Below are 26,514 nucleotides of genomic sequence, written 5' to 3' on the forward strand. Positions count from 1 at the left end.
TCCACAAAGCAAGTTTTAGCATTCTATGCATCTGCTAATTATTTGTTTATTCTTAAATTCCAGTACCCTAGCAGTTTGGAGTATCAAGGAATTGAATCTCATACCAAGAGTATATCTCTAGGAGAAAATTTGGATCACTGGATATCAATGTCAACTAAATTTATTTAACAGCAAAATACCCACATTTTTTCTTCCCAGAGTAATATGATCATTTCATGTCCTGATACAGGAACATTCTTGCTTGATAATCAGTTTTCATTAGTTTTCATATTTGCTCCTCTGACAATATATTCATTAAAAAAAATATGTATGGCTGGATAATGTCACTCTGCTAACAGTCGTTTAAAATGTGCTGGTCACGTTGCACTTCTGCTGACATCCTGTTCTTGCCCTCTGATTGGTGTGAGAATTACACCTGAATTACTTTGATGATTTGCTCAGCCCAACTTGAGACACTGCTGTTAATCAATTCAAGGAATACTGGAGCCACCATGCCACCTTTCAGGGCATCACTTCATATTGTATCTGTTAGGATCTGTAGACTGAAGAATAAACTATATTTTAAGAGTCCTGTAGACAGATAAATATTGCTACTTGCTTCGTGGGGCCTTTGACCATATGTCTAGCCAGAGTGACAGCCCCTCTCCAGGACCTGTGACCCTCCAGGCCTGTGACATTGCACCCAAACTTCGTTGGGGGCCCCAGCTCATCCCCAAGACCTTTGTAACCACTTCAGGCACTAGGACACCCCATCAGCCCAGAAAGTTATGCTATTCATTGCTGGTCAGTCCCAACTGTACCTTTCATCTCTGTGATGCCTTGTTATTAGTACATCATTCCTCAGTGTCCTATTTTCTTTTTTATCCTCTTCTCTTTTTTATTCCTTCCCTCTTTCCCCTAATTCTTCACCCCCCACTGTTTCCTCTAGAATCCTCTTTCCTTCTACACACATTGTAACTCCGCAGAATGCTCCCTGCCTTCTGCCTTAGAGAAAACTTGGGTCTCTCTTTAGGGTGCTACTTTCTGTCTGTCTTCTCTGTGACTAAGGAGGCTCATTCTCCCACATGAAAGCATCACAGTGGGTGAGTGTGGCAGTGGAACTATTCTGATTCCCCACTGCTTCTCTCAGACTTCTGTAAAAGCTAACTTTGTTATCCTTTGTGTTTTTCTGTTACCAAACCATTTTTTTCCCAGTATTGACTCTTTGCCCCATTTGTCCCAACCCCCATGCCCCCAGGAGTTTACCTGTGTCAGCCACTACTCTGGGATTTACATTTAGTAATTTACATATTCCTCACAGCTTTTTGAATTAGGTATTATCCTCATTTTATAAAAACAGGTGGGTAACCAAGGGCACAAAGTGAGTAAGTGGCATAACTGAACCTCAAACCCAGGCATTTTGTCTCCGGAGCCTGTATTCCTACTTGCTAAGCGATTTTTTCCTATTGTGTGTCAAGTCATGCAATTGCAGTATGATTGGAAAGCACTTAGATGTACATCGGAGTGGGAGGCGGGGTGGTGGTAGTTAAGTTATGGCACATCCAAACCCTGGAGAGCACTGCAGTTGTTAGAGTGAGAGCAATACGTACTGTGCAGAAAAAATCCCCAAGATATACTAAAAGAAAAAAGCAAGGCACAGAAAGAACATTTGTTCTGTGTTTGTGTGGAGAGAATCTGGCATGTCTGTGCCTGCAGCACTAGACCAGGCGGTATCCCTGAAACCACATAGGATTTGGATTCCTTGTCATTTGGTAAGTTGGTTGCTTAGTCACCAGGAGCAGGCATTTCTCAGTCTGAAGTTTTCTATTCAGGAGGAAGGTAGTATGGTGTGAATCCAGAGTCAGATAGTCCTTGGTTGAAATCTAGGTTCTTTGGTTATTCAAGGGTAGTCTTGGGCAAGTCACTTTTTTCTGAGCCTCAGTTTTTATAATTTTAAAACAGGGATGATGTGCACCTTGCAGAATTATTGTGACTTTTGAGATACTTATTTATTCATTCAACAAATATTTTTTCAGTGTTTACTATTTGTCAGGCACTGTTCTAGGCAGTAAGGATATAGCAGTAAATAACATTTTATTTAAGTTATGTCCTCATTTAGCTTACATTCTGATGGGGATAGAAACACTCAAACAATAAAGTAAACCATACCACAAATGATGTTGACGATCATGAAGAGGAAGAGAAGAAAAAGAATGGAGGGTGAATAAGAGTTCTGGGGGTGGGGTGCAGGCACAGTTTAATAGGATGGTTAGAGAAGTCTTCACTGACAAGGCACGACTTGAGACCTGGGAAAGCTGAGTGTACACATGGCAACGCTGAGCAAGAGTGTTCTGAGCAGAGGGAACGTGAGCTGTAAATGTCTGAGGTGGGAGCGGGCCTGCCTGTTGGAGAGCCAAAATGTCAGTGTGGCTGGCTCGGAGTGACAGGCAGGGAAATGAGGGGGGAGAGGGGGCAGGAGTGGGCTTCTCTCAGCCACTGCCATTTTGGCTTTTATTGTACGTATAGTATATGTGGCATATCAGGGATGCTCAACAAATAGTAACTGTGATAATGAAGATGCTACCTCGATGCTCTGCTCTTTTGGTCCCAGAGAGATAGATGGGGTGACATATAGGATTCTTTCAGTGATTATTTTTTTATACCCTGGAGCAGTAGCAGAGGAGAAGAAGAGCACTGGAAGACCAGAGCCCTGATATTAAATCCAAGTTCTTTTGTTGCCCTCACCAAATCCAAATTTACTCGTGTGTTAAACTGAGGGTGATCATTCCAGCTTTGCCCACCTCATAGGGTTGATGGGAAGAATAAGAGATAAGTAAATTTACGTAAATGCTTTGTAAACAGTGGGCTATAATATATGCAGTACAAAAACTATGTTTGCTGAATTATTACTGGCACATGGACTTTGGAAGCCAGTAAGTCTAGGTTCTCCCCAAGCAGAGTTTGCCGTGGCTGTGCGAATGCTTCTAAAACAGAGGTGCTCCCTGAAGCTAAAGGAAGACCGCAGAGCTATCACCTTTCTTGCTTTGGATTCTGTGTCAACAGTTTACAGTCTGTGTGTGGATTAGTTCCTTGGAAGTTGTATCCCACTGCTGCCTCAAAGTACACTTGTGCTATTAGCAGCTTAAGGCTGAGTGTTTGTGCTGAATTTACCCATCTATTTAACTTTAACTCAGATTAAAGCTCATCATGATAAGTTTTTGAACTGGATGAAGAAAGCAGATGTAAGGAGCTTTACTACTTAAAAATGAGGTAGGTGATGAAAGGGCAAACAGATCACCCCGAGTGGGAGGCTTTGGCAGTGGCAGCTAGGCTGTTCCTGGGATCTGAGCTGTGCTGGGCTGAGCTCCCTTGTGCGTGGGTGGGGACCAGAATGTGCCATCTGTGTGACCAACAATTACAAGTGCTGAGCTGTAATTGTGGCAGAAAGTGCGGAGCTCCAACGACACCCAAAACTCCTAGAAAAATCTCAGAAAAGGAATTAAATTGAAGCAAGTTGGTGGATGAAGACCTTTCTTTCCTGCTGCCTTTTGATTGAATTGGAAACCAGCTGAGCTCCTAGGAGAGGTCTACCTAGTAGAGCAACAGCAGCCATTTACCAAGTGCTTGCTATGTGCTTAACCCCTTGTGTCTTAAACGTTTTACAGAGATTGTCTTTTAATCCTCAAAACTGCCCTATGCAGTATTTACCCTTTGTAATGGGCTGAGTTTTGTCCTCCCCAAATTCCTATGTTGAAGCGCTAATTCCTAGTACCTCAGAATGTGACTCTATTTGGAAATAAGATCTTTAAAGGGATAATTAAGTTAGAATGAGATCATTATGGCGGGCCCTAATCTAATATGACTGGTGTCCTTATAAAAAAGGAAATGTAGATACAGACCTTATGGAAGGCAAAGGGAGAAGACAGCCTTGTGCAAGCTAAGGTCAGAAGCCTCAGAAGAACCAACCATACACCAACTGTCTTGATCTCAGAGTTTTTGCCTCCAGGACGAAGAGAATATAAATTTCTGTTGTTTAAACCACCTGTTCTCTGGTACTCTGTTATGGCAGCCCTGGCAAATTGATGTACTTATTTTATATCTGGGAAAGCTAAGGGTCAGAGAGATTATAAAACTATTGGAAGTTCTCACAGTTACCGTTCGTTAGAGCTGGAGTGGAAATCTGCTTGTGTCTGATTCCAAAGCTTGTGTCCACACATGTTATATTGACTCCTGAGTGTTTCTGGCTTAACTGCTTCTCTTCACTTTTGCAGTCACAGCTGGCACCCAGATCTTTGACTTCTGATCCACTGCTCTCCTAATATGCCATACTTTCTCCCCTGCCACCCCACTTTTTTTAGAGGTAAGATCTTGGACAGGAATGGCATAAACAGGAGATTTGAGTTAGGTGTTTTGTAAATCCAGAAAATTTGTGTCTGTTTATCTCTTCCCATGAACTGAGATAAAGAAAACTCAATCTTCAAAGTAGTTTGTACCTGCTTAGAAGTGTTGTTAAATCTTTCCCACAAGATGGGGTAAATAACAAGTACTTAGTATTGTACTTCCACTGTTGCTGTCACGGGAAATTGAAGGGTTCTTAAATTAATCATGGCAAGTATTAGAATCACCTGGATACCTTTTTAAAAATACCTAAGTCCTGCTCCTGCTCCTTCCATTCTAAGAAGACTGGGATGGAATCTGGGCATCCATAACCTTTTATTTCCCTTTCTCTTTTAAATCTCTGGTAATTTTGATATGCCCCATCATATTTGGAGAACTTTAAAGTTGTTGAATGACTTGTTTCTCTGTTTGGCACTTTTAAACATTGAAATAGTCACAGTCCAACAATATTAGCATCTTAAAACAGAACTCTTCCATTTTAGCTTACATTAATTACCTATGCATAGGCTTCTGTATTTTCCATAGTTCTTTCAACTTCTTTTTAGGATGGGAGGATTTGATAAAGCCATTGTCCTAAAAGAAGACTTTCAAGCCACCTCAAAATTCCTTCTGAGTTAAGCTTGTTTTTGTACACAGTTGCATTTTCTACCAATTCCTCCAGAGGGCCCCAGAGTTCAGAAACAGTTGGGGAGCTGAGCAGAATGGTTCCTACCCTCATTAGATAAGGAAATTTTAGCCAATAAAATTTGAGTTTTAATTTGTTAAAGGAACTGTTATAGCCTCTTTTAGAGCTCCTTTTTTTTGTAGATAATTATTTTTTATTGAAGGGTAGTTGACACACAGTATTACATTACATTAGTTTCAGGTGTACAACACAGTGATTCAACATTTATATATATGATAATTCTAGGTACCAGCTATCACCATACCAAGTTGTTACAATATTTTGACTATATTCCTTATGCTATACATTACATCCCGGTTACTTATTTATTTTACAATTGGAAGTGTGTACTTTTTTGTTGTTGTTGTGAGGGCATCTCTCATATTTATTGATCAAATGGTTGTTAACAACAATAAAATTCTGTATAGGGGAGTCAATGCTCAATGCACAATCATTAATCCACCCCAAGCCTAATTTTCGTCAGTCTCCAGTCTTCTGAAGCATAACGAACAAGTTCTTACATGGAGAACAAATTCTTACATAGTGAATAAGTTACATGGTGAACAGTACAAGGGCAGTCATCACAGAAACTTTCGGTTTTGTAGAGCTCCCTCTTTTTTATAGTTCTTTTTTTCCAGCTCCCAACTTCTATCCAAAGGATAAGGAACGTTTTCTTGTCACGGTAGTGGCCAGTGATGCTAGAACCCAGGGCCAGGGACTGTGGCTGAGAACTCAGGTCTTTAGAGGGGTGATCTCTAAAATTCTTGTGCACGCTTATCAGTAAAAATGTTGGGTTGACGTCTTTAATATGTGGATATTTGTTAAAAATTATGTACACATATAATTTTATTAAGATATACCTTATGAAATGTGTCCTCCAAAACCAAACCTTAAAAAGAATGAGCAGAGAAACATATTGACATTCTATTACTTTCTTTTTGTCTGTACTCCAGGGAGGATCACTTTGGAAGCCACTCCTTTTAGAAAATGGCTTTTCCTTGAAAAGGGATTTGGGGAAGAGCTTAGGGATTGATCTTGGGGTTGTTTTGGCTGCAGGCATCTTTCTAATTCTAGTTGTCATCTTGAAGCTTTAGTGAAGACTATGTTGTACAGGGAAAGGTAGGACCTGGTGACCAACAAGGGAATGCCTTTCTGTGGAAGGCTCACTGCCATCACTTTGCTGCAGTTTCCATGTAGAATGTGCCAGGCATAACACCGGAGGGATGACACTGGGAGTCACACATGTCTTAAATTACATTTCAGGAAACTTATCTTCTGGGCCAGACTTTGGTGCACAGCGTAGGGGAAGTTAGGCTAAAGTTGACTAATGGACTTAACAAAGTGCCTTGGCTTGCAACCAGAGTTCTTCTGCTAGCATCCTCAGCCCCACCTATATATACTGAGCTACTGGGGAGAGGGAGGTGGAGGAAAGGATCTGGTGGAGGGTGTGGATAGTATTTGAAAGGGAATTTGGGAGAAAAGATAAAGGAGGTGTGATTTTATCTGGACTCCTCTGAGACTTCTTCCCCACCCCACCAAACTATGTAGCCATAGATTGAAATGAGCCCTGAGAGCCCACTCCAATCTTACTCCTTGGTGACCCAGATATTGTCACATTATTATCTACTTGGTAGCTATCACATTTTGGGGCTCCAAGATACACCCAGGTGCTATGGAGCCACAGTTCTCAAATTCAGTTTGTTTTTGAACTTAATAATCAAAAGAGAAGCAAAATTGCCTACTAAATTGATATTAAAACAATCAAGACATTCCATAATAGGTTGCAAACGGAATTTACAGAGCTCAAAGGAGTCCTATAATTTCACAGAATTAAACTTCTAATATAAGGCAGTTGGTCAGGTAACTATGGTAACTCAATGGAAAACTAGAAGACAACTACCCTAGAGTTACTCTTAAATATTTGCCCACTGTGTGCCATACATTGCTACCTTCTATGGCTAAGGCCAAGGTGTCCATTGCACACTTGATCTTGGGCATATACAATATGACCTTTCACTTTTCCAAAAATCAAGTAGTCAAAACCTGATCTAACAGAAATTATGTTGAGATTTGGAAAAAAATGTCGTCAGCAGGTCTTTATTTCAAGGTAATATATGTATTTTTTGCATTCTGAAAATATTACATGCTCTATTTATAAAGAAACCTATAGAAGGGTAGAAAGAAACCACTCATCTTCCCACTGCAAAGAAAACCACCATGAACATACAGCATAATTTCTCAACTTGTGGATGCCTTTTTATGAAGGGGTGCTTAGCCAGAGAGTCAGTGTGGGAGGAGAGAGAGGATACTGGGTGGCTGTTGGCGTAAGAGGCATACCTGGACTGCAAGATAACAAATACCCATTTCTCTGTGAAGACAGTCCAGATGCAAGATGGGCCACAAAGGGCAGTGTATGAGAATATGAAAACATCTTCTTCTGTGCTCCCTGTAATGTTGGGATAAACCTTTCACTTCGTGGGAACATATTTACCGTGGGTTGTGAACATGTTAGCCAGGGGACTGAAGTATGCCCTACAAGAGAAGCCTTTCCTCCCTTTGTTTGAATTTGCTTTTGTTTTCCCATCACAAGAATAAAGTTGAAACGTGCCCCAGGTTTGATTCTCTTTCTGTCTTTTGGGGAAGAGATGCAACTGAATCTATATCCTTTCTGTAGTAAACAAAATCACAAGTTAGATACTGGGTCCATTGGATGATTTCCCTTATTGAAGAAATAAGAAAATAAGTTCCAAGGGAAGCCTGGAGAAAACTAACTGTAGGGCAAGTCTAATTTTACTTTTCTCCCAATCCATTGCAGAACAATCCTTTTGTCAAATGCAACAAAAACTAATTTCTAGAAAAATTAAAAGAAAATAAAAAACTTAAGCCCAAATTTTAGATTCAGCAGACTTAAAATTATTTGAAATTACTATAAAATTCCTAAATGCTTTTTCTCATTTCTGTACTTACTCTATTGGTTTGCAGATCACATATTGAATTTTGTAAGGCATAGGAAATGTATAATTTCTGATGGAACTTGTAACCTTAAATGCAAAGTTTAAGCTTCAAGGCCATATACTAAATTGCTCATCTGTGTCAATTTTGTAGGAGCTAAAGGGTATGCCAGTGATCAAGGCACACAAAGTTCCTTTCTCAAGGAGTGAGGTAGGGATAGAGAATAAATATAGTCAGAAGTAATATAGTAATAGTAATAAGTAATAGAAATAAAAAGTAATAGGATAGATAATGGGAGGAGAACAGGGCTGCTTTAAATACACTAGTTCAAGAGCTTCTCTGAGGAAGTTACATATATGTACATACTCAAATGATAAGCATATATTCAGAGATCTGTAGGAAAAACATTTTAGGCAGAAGATAGCAAGTGCAAAGGCCCTGAGGCAGAGATATCTTTGGCACATTAAGAATAGAAGATAGCTAGTGAGGCCTTCAGAGAGCAATACTGAAAGTAAGTTGATGCAGCCAATGTTATCTTTCAGCATCATTTTACTTGCCACTGAACAAAAGAATAATACAGTAGGGAAGATACAGACAGGAAGAATGGTGTCATGTGCAGCTCAAAGTTGAAGTGGGAATAGGTGAGTTGGATCACAACTGGGAAACATGCAGGACCCAGGAAAATCAGGAATCTTATCCTACAAGCCCAAAGTCTTGCAGTATGGAAGGGAGGGAAGAGGGCCCTGTTTTTCTATTGGAAAGACAATGGATAAAGAGTCTGGGAAGGATGGGCTTTGCCAAGAAGGCCCTGGCCTTGCACACAGGCAATGGGGAGGCTGTGAAGGGAGCAGCAGAAAGCTTTCAGCAGTGGCTGGCAATAGCAGGTACCTGAAGCAGGGGCAGAGAGCTTTTGGGTGCATTTTGTCACATTCAGCCCAGCAAGCACTCTGAAGTCAGGTTGGCATTCATAGCACTTTAGGATTTCAACAGAGTGTAGCACATTCATATTTGAACAGCTGACTTCCTGCAGTGGGAAAAGGAGTTCTTTGAATGGAACTGTCTTAGGGTCAGGAGGATCCATGTTTATGTTGTTATCTTGATACCTCCAGTGATGGGAGCATGGAGGTGGGCTGGTATCCTTAATCTGAAGTGATTTAAAAATTTCTCTTCTGAATGTTATACTTCTTATTATACTTTACTTCCAGCTCTCCATCCAGCTAGCTGTTTTACTTAACTATAATTTAAAGCACACTTTTAGAAAGTGTTACTAGACACAGTAAGGTTTTCAATGGAGTGACCTATTTAGGAAAAAGGTACTATTGTGTAGACCAGCTAAGCCAACCTAGATTGTATTTAGAGCTGGTTGATTATGGGGAAAAGATAAAATTTGGGGTCACCTAACTCCTGAGGTCACCTAGAGTTTATGCTTAAAAAAGGGAAGAGATGCCCTTGAACCCAAATTTCAGTGTTGCTATTTATTTTCCCACATTTACAAAACTAGGGTAAATTGGTAACTTTTGCAGTATTCAAATAATTTTAAAAGCACCAGTTCATTTTGGGATTGGACTTTTGCCCACCTTGTTAGGTACAGACTAAGATGAAGGTTCAAGTGAAGGATCCTACTTTAGTTGATTTACACTCTTAAAAACTGTATTATTTTGTATATACATATGTGAATGTGTATATATAAAATATATGTATACATATTCATATATATACATACAAAAATTTTTGGTAGCCTAAAAATAATATATTCATAAACTGTTGAAGTTAAAAAGACACAAATATAATTTTTGTCCCTTTACTTGTTTAACAGAAGAGGAAATGAAGATCATGTAACTTGCCCAAGGTCACACAGTTAAGAGCAAAGCTGGGACTAGTCTTGTGATTTTCAGTTTAGTGCACTTTGTGCTTTTATCACATGACTCCTTAATCTTTGAATATTCCAATGCCGAAGCTAGGATATAAAGTAGCATATTTTCTTCTAACATTAAATTTATGGAGGTAGATTAAATTCCTGATTAAAGCTTCTTTTTGGGTGGTATATGTGCAGATTTGATTATTCTGTCACTGAAAATATTTCAGTGACTAGTTAGAATTGGGAAATGTCTTACATCTGATGTGTTTTGTTTTTGACATTTAGGTTTTCCTAGGACATTAATTCAGGCTGAAGCCCTGGACAAAATGTGTGACCTGGATCTAGTGATCACTTTGAACATTCCATTTGAAACACTCAAAGATCGTCTCAGCCGACGTTGGATTCACCCTCCGAGTGGAAGGGTGTATAACCTGGACTTCAATCCACCTCATGTACCAGTAAGAATATACTGAGTACTTTCACAGATTGACAAGAAAGAAGCAAAACATTTCAGTTGAAAAGTGGGTAAAGGATATCAATAGATTATTCAAAACAGAGCAAATCTACATGGCTGATAAATATTTAAAGATTCTTATTCACTAGTAGTCAAGGAATGCAAATTAAAGTTTATAACATCTATCGCTGGTGGGGGTTTGGGGAAAATTGGTACTCTTACCTTTACTGGGTATATAAAATAGTAATATTTCTTTAAAAAGCAACTTTGCAATGTTCATTAAATTTTTTAAATACCTGTTTCATTTACCCCACCTCTGGGAGTAGAGGCTATGGAAATGAAAGCACTAGCAGATAAGTTCATATACACAGTGATGCTTGTTTCAGTGTTCTTTGTATTGGGAAAAACAAAACAAAATCTGAAAACAAAATGACTGTTCATCTATAGGGAATGATTAAATAGATTTGAGAATATCTACAACTTGGGATATTATGTAGTCAGTAAAAAGAATGACCTAGTGCTATACTCTTTGACCTGGAGAAATAGTTCCTCTAGGTGTTGAATATGAAAGCCAATAGTGCAGTGATTCCTTTTTTGTAGAACAGTAACCATCCCTTTTTACATATATCATTTTTTGTATTTATATGTGCTCTCTCTGTAAAAGTAAAGATAAAGATATAAAATATATGCTAGGCTGGCAAACTGGATGGGGCTGGGACTGAATTAAGAACTAGGATCATGTGACTGGTGGGAGTAAGGAGGTAAAAGGATTCAGGAGAGCTAAAGGAATAAAAAAAGTTCAAAATGAAACAGCTACACATTTACATAAAATAAAGACATGTACAGGTATATGTTTAATGAAACTTTTAAAATTAAATTCATTTCAAGAGTTACTATTCTTTTTGGCAAAGACATGAATTAGTTTAATATGATAATTCTTAAGTCTAGTTATTTGGTGGTAGATAGTATTACTTGTTTTCAATCCAAGTGTGGAAGATGACAAGGGGTGACAATTGCATTTTGTTGAATTAATGTCTATAGACTAGGTTAGACTCAAATATAGACAGTCAGTGATTACTGCAGAAAACTAACTTAAAGAGGGTAAGGATGCCTTCCCAGCTCCTGGGTGCCCTGGTACAGTGAAGTTCCAGTGACTCTGTTCATTTGGGTTAAACACTAGTCACCTTTTGGAGTCTTCTTTTTTAAATGTAAATACTGGAATTCCTTTATTGGGTCCCTTCCTCTTTTCCCTCCCAAGAAGCTAGCTTAGGAGGAAAAAATGGATGGGGAGGGAAAGAGAGTTCTGAATATGCAATGAAGTCCACAAATGCTTCACATTTTGGCACTGTCTGGACTGCTGATGCAAAGGTTCTTACAAAATTTGAGAAGCTTTAAAACTGAGTGGCTTTCCAAAGATTGGAGTATCCCTAAAAGAACACCTGCAATTACAGTGCTACTTCCAGAGACAGCAGTGAAAGTGCTAGTCTGGGCCAAGTGAACTAGCTGCTGTGTGGCTGAGCTCTCCCAGAAAGAGGGATACTGTTGCCCTAGTATCATTCTGTTCTTTCTGGAAGCAGTTGCTGGATTTGCTGGTGCTCTGAAGTCCTGGAAAAAGAAGTTTCACACTTCTAAGCTTTGCAGCTAAAAGTAAAAAAAAAAGGAGGAAGAAATATAGGTGATATACAGCCTTTTCCCATCCCCATCTCTCCTATTGGGTCAGGGTAACAGCCATGGAACACACATGTGGTAATTATGTGGCTAACCAATAAATCATAAATATAAGTTATATACCCAGGGCCCTGAACTGTAATGGAATTTTAGTGCATTTCAGATTTATAGCTGGTTTCTGATTATCCAGTTGAGTTGCCCGAGCCTTTTGGTTCTGCTCTAGCCTGCTTTTTGAGAGATTTATTTCTTGTAACTGTCTCCCCTAGTGGATAATAGTCATGGACATAGGAAGCAAGATTCTTATCTGTCCATTTTGCTATTTATTGGTAGATATGGTTCCTGAGGAGATTAAAATACATTGAAAATCAGGTTTTTTTAAATGCAATTTTTCAGTTCTCAGAATGTTTGTTCTTGATTATCATGGGCATTTATGATTCACGCCTATTTTAACCTACCTTTAGATAAGTCATTATTTGATCTAGTAAAATAACCTGAGGTTAATCTCAGAAAACCTACATGATAGAATTTGAAAGCTAGCAGAGAAAGGACTGAGATACCCTCTTCTAGATTAGTGATATTCCTATGTAAACTAGCTGGTTCTTTGAGACATTTTATTTTCCATATCAATAACTCAGGGATTATGGAAAAAGGCAGTTTTAGGACTATTTAGGGGCCAGATTGACATTGTCTAAATGTTGTTTGTTGTTAGAGGAGGCAGCGTACAATTTTAAGCTGAAGTGAAAGTATCATTTCTCAGTGGCACTGGAAAATGTTTGGAAAGATCTGAGAAATCAATCAAGATTTAATGTCAAACCTCATGAAGTTAGGTTGATATACTATTAAGAGTATTATTTCTTTTTCAACTACCTTCACCATTAGCATTCTCACCTGGGCCTAATTCATCATGTGGTAGGCATCAGAGCTGAATACCTGGTTTTGCACAGGAAAGTTTTTATCTGTGGGATGGCCCAGCTGCTGGCCATAGTAACTGGTTCCTCTGATACTTGTAGGGGATTGATGACATCACTGGTGAACCATTAGTCCAGCAGGAAGATGATAAACCTGAAGCAGTTGCTGCCAGGCTAAGACAGTACAAGGATGTGGCAAAGCCAGTCATTGAATTATACAAGTGAGTGTGTGTCAATATTTTTATGGTAGACTGCCAATTAGAAAGGTGTGGCTCCTAATGTGAAGGGCATTGGGCAGAGATGGGCTAGTGTTTCTTTAAGCTAGATAAATCCTAAAGGCCCAATATCTCCCCAGAAGTCAGATGAAATACTGGAGTTATACATGGGAGGTAAAGTCCAGTACTTCCATGCTGAAATTCTTGTAACACAAAGATTGGAACCTGATCACTTCTGTGTGGTTGTAAAATTGCATCTAGAAATATTTTCATTTTTCTTTTTAAAAGGCAGAAATAATGGTTTGCACTTTGACACTCCCCCATGTAAATATCTGATTTAGAGAGATTAGATGGGACTTTCCCTAGATGTGTCTGGAGGGAGTTTAACAAAAGCTAAAGCTATGAACTACAGGTTGCAAATTTAGGTGGCTCCATGGGCCGCGCAGGTTGTGGAAATGAGCATCCAGCCTGGTGGGGGCTGTGTCAGGCTGGGCAGTGGGGTGGCCGCTGAACCGGACAGCTACTATGCTGCTCCAGCCGGTTATCACCACAGGGGCACTCAGACCCAAGGGGGCCAGTGATCTCTGTTTTTCAAGAGAAGCAGAAATCTGGCTATCCGTGTGGAGAAAATAGTCCCTATTTTTTATATTGGTAACAAATTAAAAAAATTTTTAACAGCATGCAAGCCAAACAAAACCCACGTGTGGACGGCATTCAGCACATAGTTTATAGCCTCTACTATAATCAGTTTCTGGCCATGTAGCCCCTAAATAATTTAGCAGCCATTAGATTAGAAGTTCTCCTGGTTGTATTATGATATATCCTGTGTCTCACAATCCACTGTAAGTAATCAGGGTTTTGGAGTACCAAAGTTTGATGATGATTTTTGCTTGTCAAAAATGTATATTGAAGCAAATTCCAGATTGTCCATATAATGATATTCTCTGACATGTTTAAAGGGGAGAAGAAAAGGTGGCATCATGGCAAGCATGCCAGAATTGCAAAAACTATGGCTTTATTTAGGTCTACTAGTGGGAGTGTCCACACATGTGATGGGGCTTAGCAGTGTGTGATATAGACCGTGAGATAATGCTTCACAAAATGCCTTCCTTACATGTTTGACTTTGTTTTTCAGGAGCCGAGGAGTGCTCCACCAATTTTCTGGGACGGAGACTAACAAAATCTGGCCTTATGTTTACTCGCTTTTCTCGAACAAGATCACACCTATTCAGTCCAAAGAAGCATACTGAGGCGGCCCAATGGAAGAATCAGGAAGATACCGTCCTTTATTCAGCTGTATGTGTAGTATTGGTGCCATGTCCAAATTAGAAGCTAGCTGAGATAGCCTGCAGCACCTTTTCTAGTTTAAATGGTGATCTGATATGATATGGAAACTAATGAGTAGCGTTAATGAAGAGGCTCTTCTCTGCCTTGCAAAGGGAGGATCATGCACATGTACACATGTTTAAGATGTCTTTGCATATGTCTCAAGCCCTTCATAAGAAAGCAAGTACAGGCTGGATTTCACAGGGTGTATAATGCAAACTCTAGCTGATTTCTGACAGTCACGGTGTTTCTGTAGTAGCCTTGTTATGTGGTAGTGGTGGCCTCTGGTTCCCCCATCTCCCAAAGGCTATTGAACCATCGTACCAGGAGGCCTGAGAATGCCAAGGGCTGCAGCCCAGGCCTGTTCCAAACTCTGGTCTGTGCCTTCCTGGTGACTGTGGGATGAAGCCAACTGCTCTCAGTGGCTGCTCCTCTGGCCTGAAGTGACTGTCTACAATCCATTTTTTTGGTCAGGAGTAACACCTTGTTTTCTGCGTCCATGCTCCATAGACTCTCTCTCCTTCAGACATCCTAGAATGAAAGGATTTGGCTTCTATTTTTATTAGACTTTTTTTTTTTTTACACGTATTCTCCCTTCCTAGGCTATAATGTAATATGCATACTTACTGCTTTTATCCCTCTCAAATTCCTTTTTGAGAGCTGTGAGCTAGGGGACGATGTTGAGTCACTCATGCACCAGGCACTGAATACGTGGAGGGTCTACTTAAACTGCTGGTCTGACTCTCATGGGTTGATACCTCTCCCTTTTGTTGTGGAAAGATAAAATCATCAAAACTTTTTTGGGAAACCAAAAAAAAAAAAAAAAAAAGAAATAGTTACCTACATAAATGTTAAAAGATTCTATGTTATGTATAGAAGTTGTAAGACCACATGGAATTACTAGGCTAAAAAAGTAGTTTAGCTTTTTATTCAAGTAAAAAAAATGTATTTTGAAAATGCTGCTAAATATTGATGCTGATAGTGTCTTTCTCCTATAAGGGACCCAAGAATATTAGAAACAGTTGGCAATGGAGGTGGATGGATCCTATAGGGTAGAGGAAACCATTGTACTGGCTGTGTCCATACTGAGTATGACAGCTTTACAGTTATGGGAAAACAAATTCTTGATTTTTTTTTTCCTATTCCAAAGATGCTTTCTATGGAGTGGCCATTAAGTCTAGAAGTATAGATAATACTACTTTGTCATTTATTATAATGTAATACCCGTAAACCATTTATTAAGGATTTGCCTGGTTTCCAGACTTGTGGGCCACCTTGTATAATTCTTGCTCTCCTCTGAAAAGGACAATGAAATTTATTCCTGTTGCCTTAAAAATAAATGTCCCTCTTCTTGCGTCATGATTGTCCTCAGGGAAGGTCTTTTACTATTCCTGGGAGTGACTTCCATCTAACTTTTCACACTAGTGAGAATAAGAAAAACCTATTTCAGCACTTCAGTGGTGCTGAAATACATTATTTATTTTCTGAAGACATCTGAGCAAATCTCCAGTCAATTCACTGGCACCTGTATTCTGTGTGATAACAAGTGCGTCTTCCTTTCAAATACTGCCCCAACTCTTGCCAATTCATCTCCCTTTGTCCCTTCATGTGAATGTTCTTTGGCTACCTTAGTAGAAACATAGCTGGGTCTCCTCATCCTCTGCATCACAGTGAAATGAGATTGTTTACTTTTTTAGGTTTATGCAATTGAAATGCCCAGTTCAGGCCTATAAAACATCAGTGCATGATCTTGACTCTGAGTGCTTCAGAAGAGCCGTGTTTGAGTACCGGTTGATGGGGCGATAGGGTGAAATCAAAGACGGAGGTACAGCTCAGGTTTCCCAGGTAACCAGGCATAGAGAAAAACAAGTCTGATATGAGGAAAATTGCACAATTTAGAGTAGTACTGCCATGGAGACTATTTCCACAAACTAGGACAACTGGGGAGTTAAGGTTTTTATATGGATTACTCAACAGAGGAAAGTGCGTGCTTTTTGGAAGCAAAAAACCCTTCAAACCTCTTCACTTCCCTTTGTGTTTAGCAGACTTTCTAGTATAATCACTCTTTGGAGTTTTCGGGAGAGGTATGGGAAATGAGAAATGGTCTGATTTCCTACTCTACTTCGCCACCTTTCCCTGTCTCCTTTCTTCCAGCAAAACAGATCATAGTCAGTGTCACAGTCACTCAGTGTGTCTCAGCAGCATTTCTGTTCCTGCCATTGCCCAGCAATTGAGTATCCTTTGCGAGGTGACACTGCTGTAAGACAAACATCTTTGCCATTGTCCTATGGAAGATGTTTGTGCTCAGTGACCTAAAAATTCTGTTTCTGGTTTTCTTCAACAAACTCTCTAGTTTTTCCTCCAATGATTTTATGAAAAATTAAAGTTTTTTTGAAAATATTTTGACAAAGTAAAGGGAATATTTTTTTTTTTCTCCTCCTTCTACCATACATGGGGTTCCTTCATAGTTTGCAAAAAGAGCAGTGTAGATGGTTTCTAAGTACCTGTCCTCCCAGTTTGTGATTCTAGACAGCTCTGAATGCATTTTTCTTACATTATCCTACCAGTCTTCCCAGTTACATAGAACTTGAAACCCTGCTGTGTTTAACACCCTCTAACACTAAGGCAAACATAAAATAGGTACTATTTATTGAAGGCTTACTGAGTGAATACCGTGCAGTTTTAAGATCTTTCTAAACATCTCTTTCATCTTTCAAGCATCCTTGGTATAGGCATGATCCTATGTTTATTCACAAAGACCGCAAGCGCCAGAGGTGTGAAGCATCTTGCCCAGGCTCCTGCTGCCAATAAAAGGAATAGCCAGGACCCACACCCAGGTTTGCCTGATTCTGCAGCCTGACCTTGCCCCTGGATTTTAACTACTGATGTTCTGTCCCAAGCAACCCAGGCTGCTGAGCTTGCTTGGTTTTGCTAGTATTTCCAAGTGGCCTCACGTCAAAAACTAGCAGACTTCACTATGGTGACTATGGTGACATTCAATTCTGTATGAGACTACTCCCTCCCCCACTGCCCACCATTTGCTTTAGCAAAGGGAGCTGCTAGAGGAGAGTCTGAGCTCTTGATCCTCCTCCGTAACTACTCATTTACAAATAAAATGAAAGGCTGCTAAAGTAGCCTTGTCTAGGGTCCCAGCTAATCTGTGGAGGAGGCAGGCTTGTGGTCTTCACTACCCTTTTGTTGTTCATGGTGGTGTGCCCCTGAAGGGACCTTTACCCTTGAGCCACCCAGTCACGGTGCTCACACATAGACCTGGGCTCCTGGGAGCTATACACACACTGCTTACTTCACTGACATCAGAACAGATCACTCCCTTGCTCCCCATCCCCAAGCAAGGCCTGATAATAAGCTGATTCCTTCCTAAAGTGCTGGCAGGTAAGCAGATGGTGACTGAGGCCCTAACACAGGGTAACCCTTGAGTTTTGTACCATCGTCCCTCTATTACATTCCACATTAACAAGAGTCTGCCAGATTCGTCCTTTCTGCTGCCATCTGATGTGGTGGCACTGCTTGTCATGGACAATTCTGGCGGTAACCAAGGGAGGCTGGCTTCCTGTTTGTCTGCTTTCCCCAGGGTCACTCCCTGCTGCCCTCCAGCAGCCAAGCTCAGATGAACTCCACATTCACTAGGGATGTGCCCATCTGTTTGGTAGGAAGGAGAAAGGTAAGTGTAGCAGTGGGAGAGAGGACGATTCTTAGAGGATCTCCTCTGACTTTTTCTACCATTTAAACCTGTTGAGATAAGTTAATTTTAGATAGAAAGATGCTTGTGCAAACCCATAAATACAGCTTTTACTGGAACCAGAGTTCAATGTTTGACTTTAGCTATTTGTCTGAACAGTTTACCAGCCTGCTGGGGCTCAAAGTATAAAGACTGTAAATTTCCGAATATATGAAGGTATAGGCATTCTTAGTAGTTGCTATGGTACTTCATGCTCTGTGAATTACATGCATTGCCTAATTAAATCCTCAACAATTACCCTATGTAATAGGTATCTGAATTATGTTGCTTCCTTGTATTTAAAAACTGAAATAACCCTGTTTACTTAAACTTGTGTTTTCACATACCTATAGGGATAAATCAGGAAGTTCAAAAGAGCCATATCTTTTCCTTGTTTGAGCTCTCCCTTCTCATTAAGAGGTGAAACAATGTATTTGCTCCTGCCTGGAATCTTTGCTGTCAGTGCTCAGGTACTGAGATAGGAAATGGGAGCTCAGAGGGTCCTGGTGGTAGTTACACACTGTATATACAGAGGGCATATGTATGTCTTATCTGTACTCTGCTCTGTTATAAGATCCCAGGAGGCATTTGTATCTACCTGATGAATTTCATTAATTATCTTTCATTTAAAAGACAGCATCCTTTCTTGCTGCAGTTAATTTTGCCAGAGAGGTAATTTACAAGGCAGAGTCATGTTCATAGTATGAATTGTTTTCTTTGAATTCTCCTTAATTTTTAGTAACTGTCTTGTCTATTTGGTGTCTAAGAAGAACCCAGTAACAGAAGCTTATTTTAATATGGGAATGTGGTCTGGTTGTAAGTTATCATCCTTCTGTGTATATCTGACACAGTCTGGTTTCCAGATGAGAAGTGTCCAAGACCCACAGGTGGGAAATCACGAAGCTATATTTCAACTATGAAGAAAAATCTGCTTCCTGCATCTTTTGGGATGTATTATAATTACAATTTTTCATAAATGCCATACATTATGTTGGTTTTAACAAATTGCACAATTTGTGCCAAAATAATTGTCATTATTTGTATGCTTCAGGGAATTCTGCCAATTTGATCAGTGTGTGTGTGCATGTGTGTGTGTGTGAGAAAGAGAGAGAGAGAGAGATGGTAAAACATTTCCAAAAGCCCTTGTATGGCATGGATATGCATTCCTTCTTTGGTAATAATTAGGCTATTCTAGGAAGCACGGTATCATTCTTGAAATACAAGATATCCTGTTTAAAACTTCAAAGGAGCAAAGCACCTTGAAGTTTCTTCCTGAGGTCTGTGCGTGTGTAACTCCATTTCATAAAACCTTTTCTTGCTTTGGCCATAAAGTCAGAAATGTACTAAGTGAAAACAAACTTTTTAATTTAATTTAGAAAGGAGCAAAGGGAAGAAAAACAAAAACTCAGTCTTTGTGTGAGCTCTAAGGTGATAGGGCTTAGAGGGCTTTTTCTAGTTTTATGAGAATTTGTACTACTGATTTTTATATATTCTTGGTCTTGAGATGAACAGATACCTGGGAAAATTGTTGGATTACAATGGCATTTCACTGTGATTGCTCTCAAGCTCAAATCAGTTTGCTAACCCAATGCCGATGTCTTTGGCTTACTGTCCTTTGAAATGTTAGCTCAGTTTCCTAAATGGCATGTGTTTACTGTGAGTCAGCGCTTTCCTTCAGCGTGAAAGTAGTCAGCCCTCTTGATTTTGGTGTATGTGCTTAATTCAAAGTGTAAACCTGTAGTCTAATCTCTAATGCTCCCGTGTTAATTGTATTACTAATTATTTTGATTATCTTGCTTGAAGATTGATTCACTTTTTAATTTGATAGAAATAAAAGTTCTTTTTTTGGCTTATAACTAGTGAATTCATTTAATATTTGTTGTATAGCTTTTTACATGTTTTTATAGTATACATTTTCTAGATATTCTCATTTATGCCTTTGTGCAACCACTCCGTTTATCAACAGTGTTATCTCCAGTTTGCAGATGGGGAACATAAAGAACACTGTGTACCTGGGTAAGGTGACAGTCGGTGGCCGAGCAAGATCCTGAACCCAAGTGCTATGATCTTCAGTCTCATTTTCTTTTTTGTTGTACTATGTTGCCTCTCTTTGTATACCTTCAAGGTCCTTATTTTTTCAGCACTTTATTCTTTACATATTTTCATGGATATTCTTTAATTCTTGAAACACCTGGATGAGGTGAGCAGATTCCCCTATTTTATGGAGTAAGAGACTGGATCAGAGTATGACTCTCAAGTCATAGTGTCCAAGGTTACTCAAAGCAGAAGTAGAAACCCCAGCAGGTGGTGGTGGTGGAAACTAGAGCCACGGAGGAAACACAGCCTCTGCAGAAGCCCCGTGTGATAGGGAGTGGGGAGAATGCCCTTGCTTCTCCCAACCTCAACTGTCTCCTGCAGGGGCTTCCATTCGCTGAACCCAACCAGATGCCAGCTGACATAGGAGCCTGAGGAACATGTTCTACAGGTTTCCAGGTCCCTGAAAGGTGAACCTGGATATGATGGCAGTGTGGTAGACTGTATTAAAGTTCAAGCCATTCACCTTTTGAGGAGGATTTTATATCTCTGCCCCATTGGCTTCATGCTGCAGCATATGATTTGCTTAGCTAGTGACATGTGAGCAGCAATGAAGCCTGCTGCTTCTGAGCAGAAGCCTTAGAAGCCAGAGCATGGTCACCAATCCCTTTTCAATGAGACTGGCACTCAACGGGCTTCTTTTCAACTGGAATCCTAAAGTGAAGACATAGGGTAGGGATGTGGCCAAATCATGGTGGATTTGTAGTATGTATGAAAAATAAAACTTTGCTTTTATAAGCCACTGAGGTTTGGGTGGAGCTGCACACAACAGCATAAGTTAGCCCGAGATGACTGATAGAAATGGACATTATAGTCATGTCATCTGTTTATAACTTTGATTCCCTTATCAAGCACTATTAGGCTTTAGGGTGCAAAGATGAATAAGACCCAGTTTCTGCCCTTGACTTCCTCACAGTTTCCTGGAGGGGATGGACATATGATTAGATAACTCCACACTTAACTGTTGGCATTGATCACTGGATTGTAATTGAGAGAATACAGAGATAGTGACTGTCTTGACTGGCCAAGTAGAGACCAAGGAAGAGTTAGTATTTTAACTGAGTGATGCAGGAAAGAGAACCCAAACAGAGGGTATGGTATGTGGGTAGCAGTATGAGCATGTATCCCAGGAGCTGGCCAGAGCAGAATGAGGCAGGACTGGGGAGATAAAGGTAAGATTGAGTTGTATGGGAAATTGTACTGACCTGATCATAACTTTGCTCACAGTAGACAGTACAGACTATGTCATAAAGTGACTCAACAGATTTGCATAATAAATTTATACTACAAGTCTGTGAACTAAGAAGTGGTAGTAAAGTTCAACAAAAAGTGATGGTAGGAATAAAAAAGAAGTATCTCAAGGAGAGAAATCAGGACCAAAAATCAGTGAAATGGGGGTGAATGTAAGGCAGGAAGTGGTGGGGGCTGTGGAGACCTGAAAAGTACTGCTTTTTCTAAAAGGGGAGTCACTGCTCAGCTCTGGCCAATTGTTACTAGGAATTTTGCCCATGCTGTCCAATCATTCAATTTGTTAAGAGAAGCCAGAAATCTATGTTTTTATGTGGAATCTTTCTTTTAAATGTGATTAAAATTTTTGACAAACATTCTGTAGGCCAAATAGCATATCCTTTGGAGCTAATTTGGGACTTCTGGATCAGAGAGAGAGATACAGGAGGTAGGAATTAGGATCTTAGTAGCTAGATAGATGGCTATGAAGTAAGGAGATAGGATATGGAAGGGGAAATGAGTTTGAAGGGCAGGATTTTCTAGCTTTGATCCCATTCCCCCAAAATGCACAGTTTTATAGAATTCTGCTTTATCAGAGAATACCACCTATTCAAATAAATCACTTGAGTGTCTTACCCCAGAGTTCAATTGAGTGATTTTTCTCATATTCATTTCAGCCAGTGAATATGTAAGCACCCAATAATTCCATGAACACCATACCCATACTTGAGGAAACCTTCCTAAGCTATATATGTGTGTTTTTATGTGTATGTGTGTGTGTGTGTGTGTGTGTGTAGACATATGCATGCATATGTAATAGAATATAACAGTTAAGATTTATTGAGGGTGTATTCTGTGGTGCCAGGCAATAGGCAAAGATGATGTACACTGGCTACAGATAATGAGCCTGAGGCTCACAGATGATTTATACAAGACCACCTGCCTAGTAAGTGGTAGAATAAAGACTTCAACCACAGTGCTTACTTATGATTATTCAGCTGTTCTTCCTCATTCTGACTCTACTACCCAAAGAACCAAAGGGACCACAATTAAGGGCTCTGCAATCAAGGTACCTTTGGGCTTGGGTAGGACTTACAGGAATTGGGGTGGAGAGCCCTGCCACTTGGAAGTTACTAGGATTAAAGCAGTGTGGAGTCCCTCTTGAGGCCACCTTTTTTTTTTTTACCTAACCAGGATCCTTAACAAGCTTAGAAGGTTTCCCATGGAAAGATCTCATATCCCATCAGGTGTTAGCACCTTGCACTTCCCCATTCTAGGGCCATGCACCCTAATAAGAGAATAAGATTTCCTGACAAGGAAGTCCAGCGATGCAAATAAATGAATATTCTGGTCAGTGAGGACAGATCAGCCACTTTCTTCCCAGTAATGGCCCACATACACTGACTAATCTGCATCCACTGACTGTCATATACATCAACCATCCTGGGTGCACCAATCAGCTCAGACTACTTTGGACATAGCACCAGGACATAACAATTATTCTGGACACAGTGATCATATGCACTCATTTCAGTAGAGAAGGCTTCTATCAGTTCAACAGGGTCAGGGAGAAGGGAGTGTAGGCTAATACTGCTTAAAGACCTGAATGAAGCATCTTTCATACTTAATCTGTATTAAAAAAACTACTGTATTTCCCCTGTTACAAAGCAAATAAAACAGCCCAATTCTACTGCTTGTATGAAATTCTTATCTAGAAATTTACAAATGTTGGCATTGATCAATTGAGGTTAGATAGTGAGGACTGAGGATAATGACAGATGCCTAAATCTTACTATTTCTACACATCTTCCAGAAACCGTATTGATCAAGGATAGCACATAAAATCACAACTTGCTACATAACACAAGTATATATACCACATAACCAGGAAACAAGACTTCAAACTCCTATTTCATTTGAGTGAGGAAATACATATCTGAAATCAGTAGCACTATCTATGGAGCCCATGTGAAAGTGGAGAGTTAGGCAGGAATTATTTGGGAAAAGGAGAGGGCAATGGGGTTGCACAGAGTCCCACACTAAGTGGAGAAATACTGAGACTAGCTATGCTAGATTAGAGCACTCATTGAAAGGGTTTAAAGTACATGGGTCTAAAGGCATTAAGTGTTGAAAAGGCATGGCTTCCCTTATTCTGGGAGAGAATAAGGGAACTTGGAGTAGGGATCTCTTGGAGATTTGGTGATGAAAAAGGAAGAATAAAGAAGTTGGTGGAAATTAAGGGTCCTATAGAAATAAAATAGTTTCATGAAATTGAAGACGTACTGAACTCTTCTAACCTTCCTCCCAAACCCCTAAAAGAATACATGCTCTTCACTAAAGGAATTCCATTTCACTGTTTCAACTGAAGAGGGCACTCTTGAACTAAAAAACTAGTAAACCACTCAAATCCTTTAACCCCATCTGCAGGAACACCTAATCCAAGAAAATCCGTCTTGAAAAGGAACAGAAAAGGATAGCCAACATCCATACAAAGTTATGTTAGAAAGGAAATAAAATGAGGAAGTTCCTCAGCTGATGGAAACACTCAAGACCCAACCTTGAAGTAGAAGAAACTGTAACACAATACTCCAACATGAATCAAATAGTTAGACAAGCACTAATAGGTATGAAAAAAAACCTACAAATCATAAATTCACAAATGCAGAAGTGAAGTGGGCACAAAACAAAATATGTGAAATGAGAATTGACTCAGAAAAGAAAGAGAAGGCAATGACCCAAAAATTAGATCTAAATTAACAAGATACACAAAGAAGAAAAGATCCAACAGAATACACAAGTGGCACTTGGAAGAGTGAAATGAAAATTTCCAAGAGAAGTAAACAAGAAAAAATGAAAAGCTCAGAAAGAAAATAATAGTTATAAAAGACAAAGAAGATCTAACACATCTATAATTGAATTCTCAAAGGAAGAAAAACAAAACAGTAAGTCAAAACCAACATTTAAAGCTGTAATACCATAAAAAGTTACTAAAAAATAAATGAATGAAATCCTGAATCTACATATTGAAAGTATAAATTGTGAAACTGTGAGTTGACTCAGAATAGTCAATTTTAACACATATTCTATGTACAGGAAAATACCTTTGGGCCTCCAGGCAATCAGATCAAGTGATTTAATATACAAATCAAAACAATGGAGCAATAGTTTTGAGGAAAGAAAGTGTGAACTAAGGATTTATATCCAGCCAAGCTCACCTTCAATTATCAAGCAAATGGGACAAAAGATGCTTATAGTTGCTGACTCTGGGTGAAGGGCACCAAGGGTAGTATTCTTTTAACTTTTCTGTAGATACTAAGTTGGGAAATCTTTTTTTTAAGTTTACAGAAGTATTGATTTATTGATCTCATAATTCCTCCTTCTCTGCAGCCCCTGGAATCCATTAATCTACTTTCTATGGATTTGCCTGTTCTGGACATTTCATGTAAGCAAAATCATACAAGTGGCCATTTATGACTGGCTTTTTCACTTAGCATGTTTTCAAGGTTCATGTAGCATGTATTAGTACTTCATTTTTTTCATGGCCAAATAATATTCTACTGTATGGATATACTAGTTTGTTCATTCATCAAGTCATAAACTCTTCATAAATTTTCACTTTTGGACTATTATAAATAACAATGCTATGAACATTTTAATACACATTTTGTGTGGACATAATGTTCTTAATTCTCTTTTGTGTATACCTAAGAGTTGAATTACTGGGTCATATGGTAACGCTCCCTATGTTTAACTTTTTGAGGAACAACCAAACTGTTTTTCCAAAGTGCCTTATTTTACATTCCCACCAGCAATGAATGTGCATTCCAATTTCTTCACATCCTGGCTAATACTTGCTATTGTGTCTTTCTGATTATAGCTATCTTGTGGATGTGATGTGATATCTCATTTTGATTTTGATTTACATTTCCATAATACTCAGCATCTTTTCGTATTTCCTTATTAGCCATTTGTATATCCTTTTTGGAGAAATGTCTATTTGGTTGCTGCATTCTTAGGGTAAATTCCTAGGAGTGCAATTCCTGGGTCAAATGGTAAGTCTGTTTTGAGCATTTTGATGTACCTCCATACTGCTTTCCACAATGGTTGAACAAGTTTACATTCCCACCAGCAGTGTAGGAGGGTTCCCCTTTCTCCACAGCCTCGCCAACATTTGTTGTTGTTTGTCTTTTGGATGGCAGCCATCCTTACTGGTGTGAGGTGATACCTCATTGTAGTTTTAATTTGCAGAGAAATGTCTATTTGGATCCTTCGCCTATTATAAAACTGTGTTACTGTCTTTTCATGATTGAGTTGTAAGTGTTCTTTATAGATAGCAGGTACTAGTTTTCTATCAGATATAAGATTGGCAATATTTTCTCCCATTATTGTTTTTCACTTTTTTGATAGTGTCCTTTGAGGCACATAGTTTTTTATTTTGATAAAGTCCAGTTTACCTATTTTTTTCTTTTGTTGTTTTGGTATCTTATCTAAGAAACCATTACCTAATCCATAGTCACAAAGATTTACCCCTATGTTTTCTTAAAAGAATTTTATAGTTATTACATGTAGGTCTTTGATCTATTTTGAGTTAATTTTTGTATATGGTGTGAAGTAGGGAATCCAACAATTCTTTTGCATGTGGATATGCCAGTGTCCCAGCACCATTTTTTGGAATGGCTATTCCAGTTCCATTGAATTGTCTTGGTACCTTGGCAGAAATCACCTGGCCATAGATATGTGGTTTTATTTCTCTCAATTCTATCCCATTGATCTGTCTATCCCTATGCCAGTATCATACAGTTTTGATACTGTAGCTTTGTAGTACATATTGAAGTAAAAAATATGAGTCCTCCAATTCTGTTCTTCTCTTTTAAGAATGTTTTGGTTCTTCTGGGTTCTTTGCATTTCCATATGAATTGTTGAGTCAGCTTGTCTTTGTCAATTTCTGCAAAAAAGACATCTGGAATTTTGATAAGGATTATGTTGAATCTGTAGATCCATTTGGGGAGTATTGCCATCTTAACAACATCAA

General features: G+C 39.2%; 1 protein-coding gene across 7 annotated transcripts in view; it reads left to right on the plus strand.

Annotated features, from left to right (window-relative positions):
- AK4 (adenylate kinase 4) overlaps positions 1–26,514 on the plus strand; it is an 87,729-nt gene that overhangs the window by 56,523 nt on the left and 4,692 nt on the right. For 6 of the 7 annotated variants that reach the window (XM_036911314.2, XM_036911309.2, XM_036911308.2 and 3 more), the window contains 3 exons: positions 10,137–10,309; positions 12,984–13,102; positions 14,232–22,117. In XM_036911314.2, coding sequence (XP_036767209.1) covers positions 10,137–10,309; positions 12,984–13,102; positions 14,232–14,346 — 407 coding nt within the window. In that variant the 3' untranslated portion in view covers positions 14,347–22,117. Of the gene's footprint in view, positions 1–10,136; positions 10,310–12,983; positions 13,103–14,231; positions 22,118–26,514 lie in introns of those variants that run through there. The other variant, XM_036911310.2, reaches the window with a different exon arrangement.

Source organism: Manis pentadactyla, chromosome 4 (genome assembly GCF_030020395.1).
Source record: "Manis pentadactyla isolate mManPen7 chromosome 4, mManPen7.hap1, whole genome shotgun sequence".
NCBI lineage: Eukaryota > Metazoa > Chordata > Mammalia > Pholidota > Manidae > Manis > Manis pentadactyla.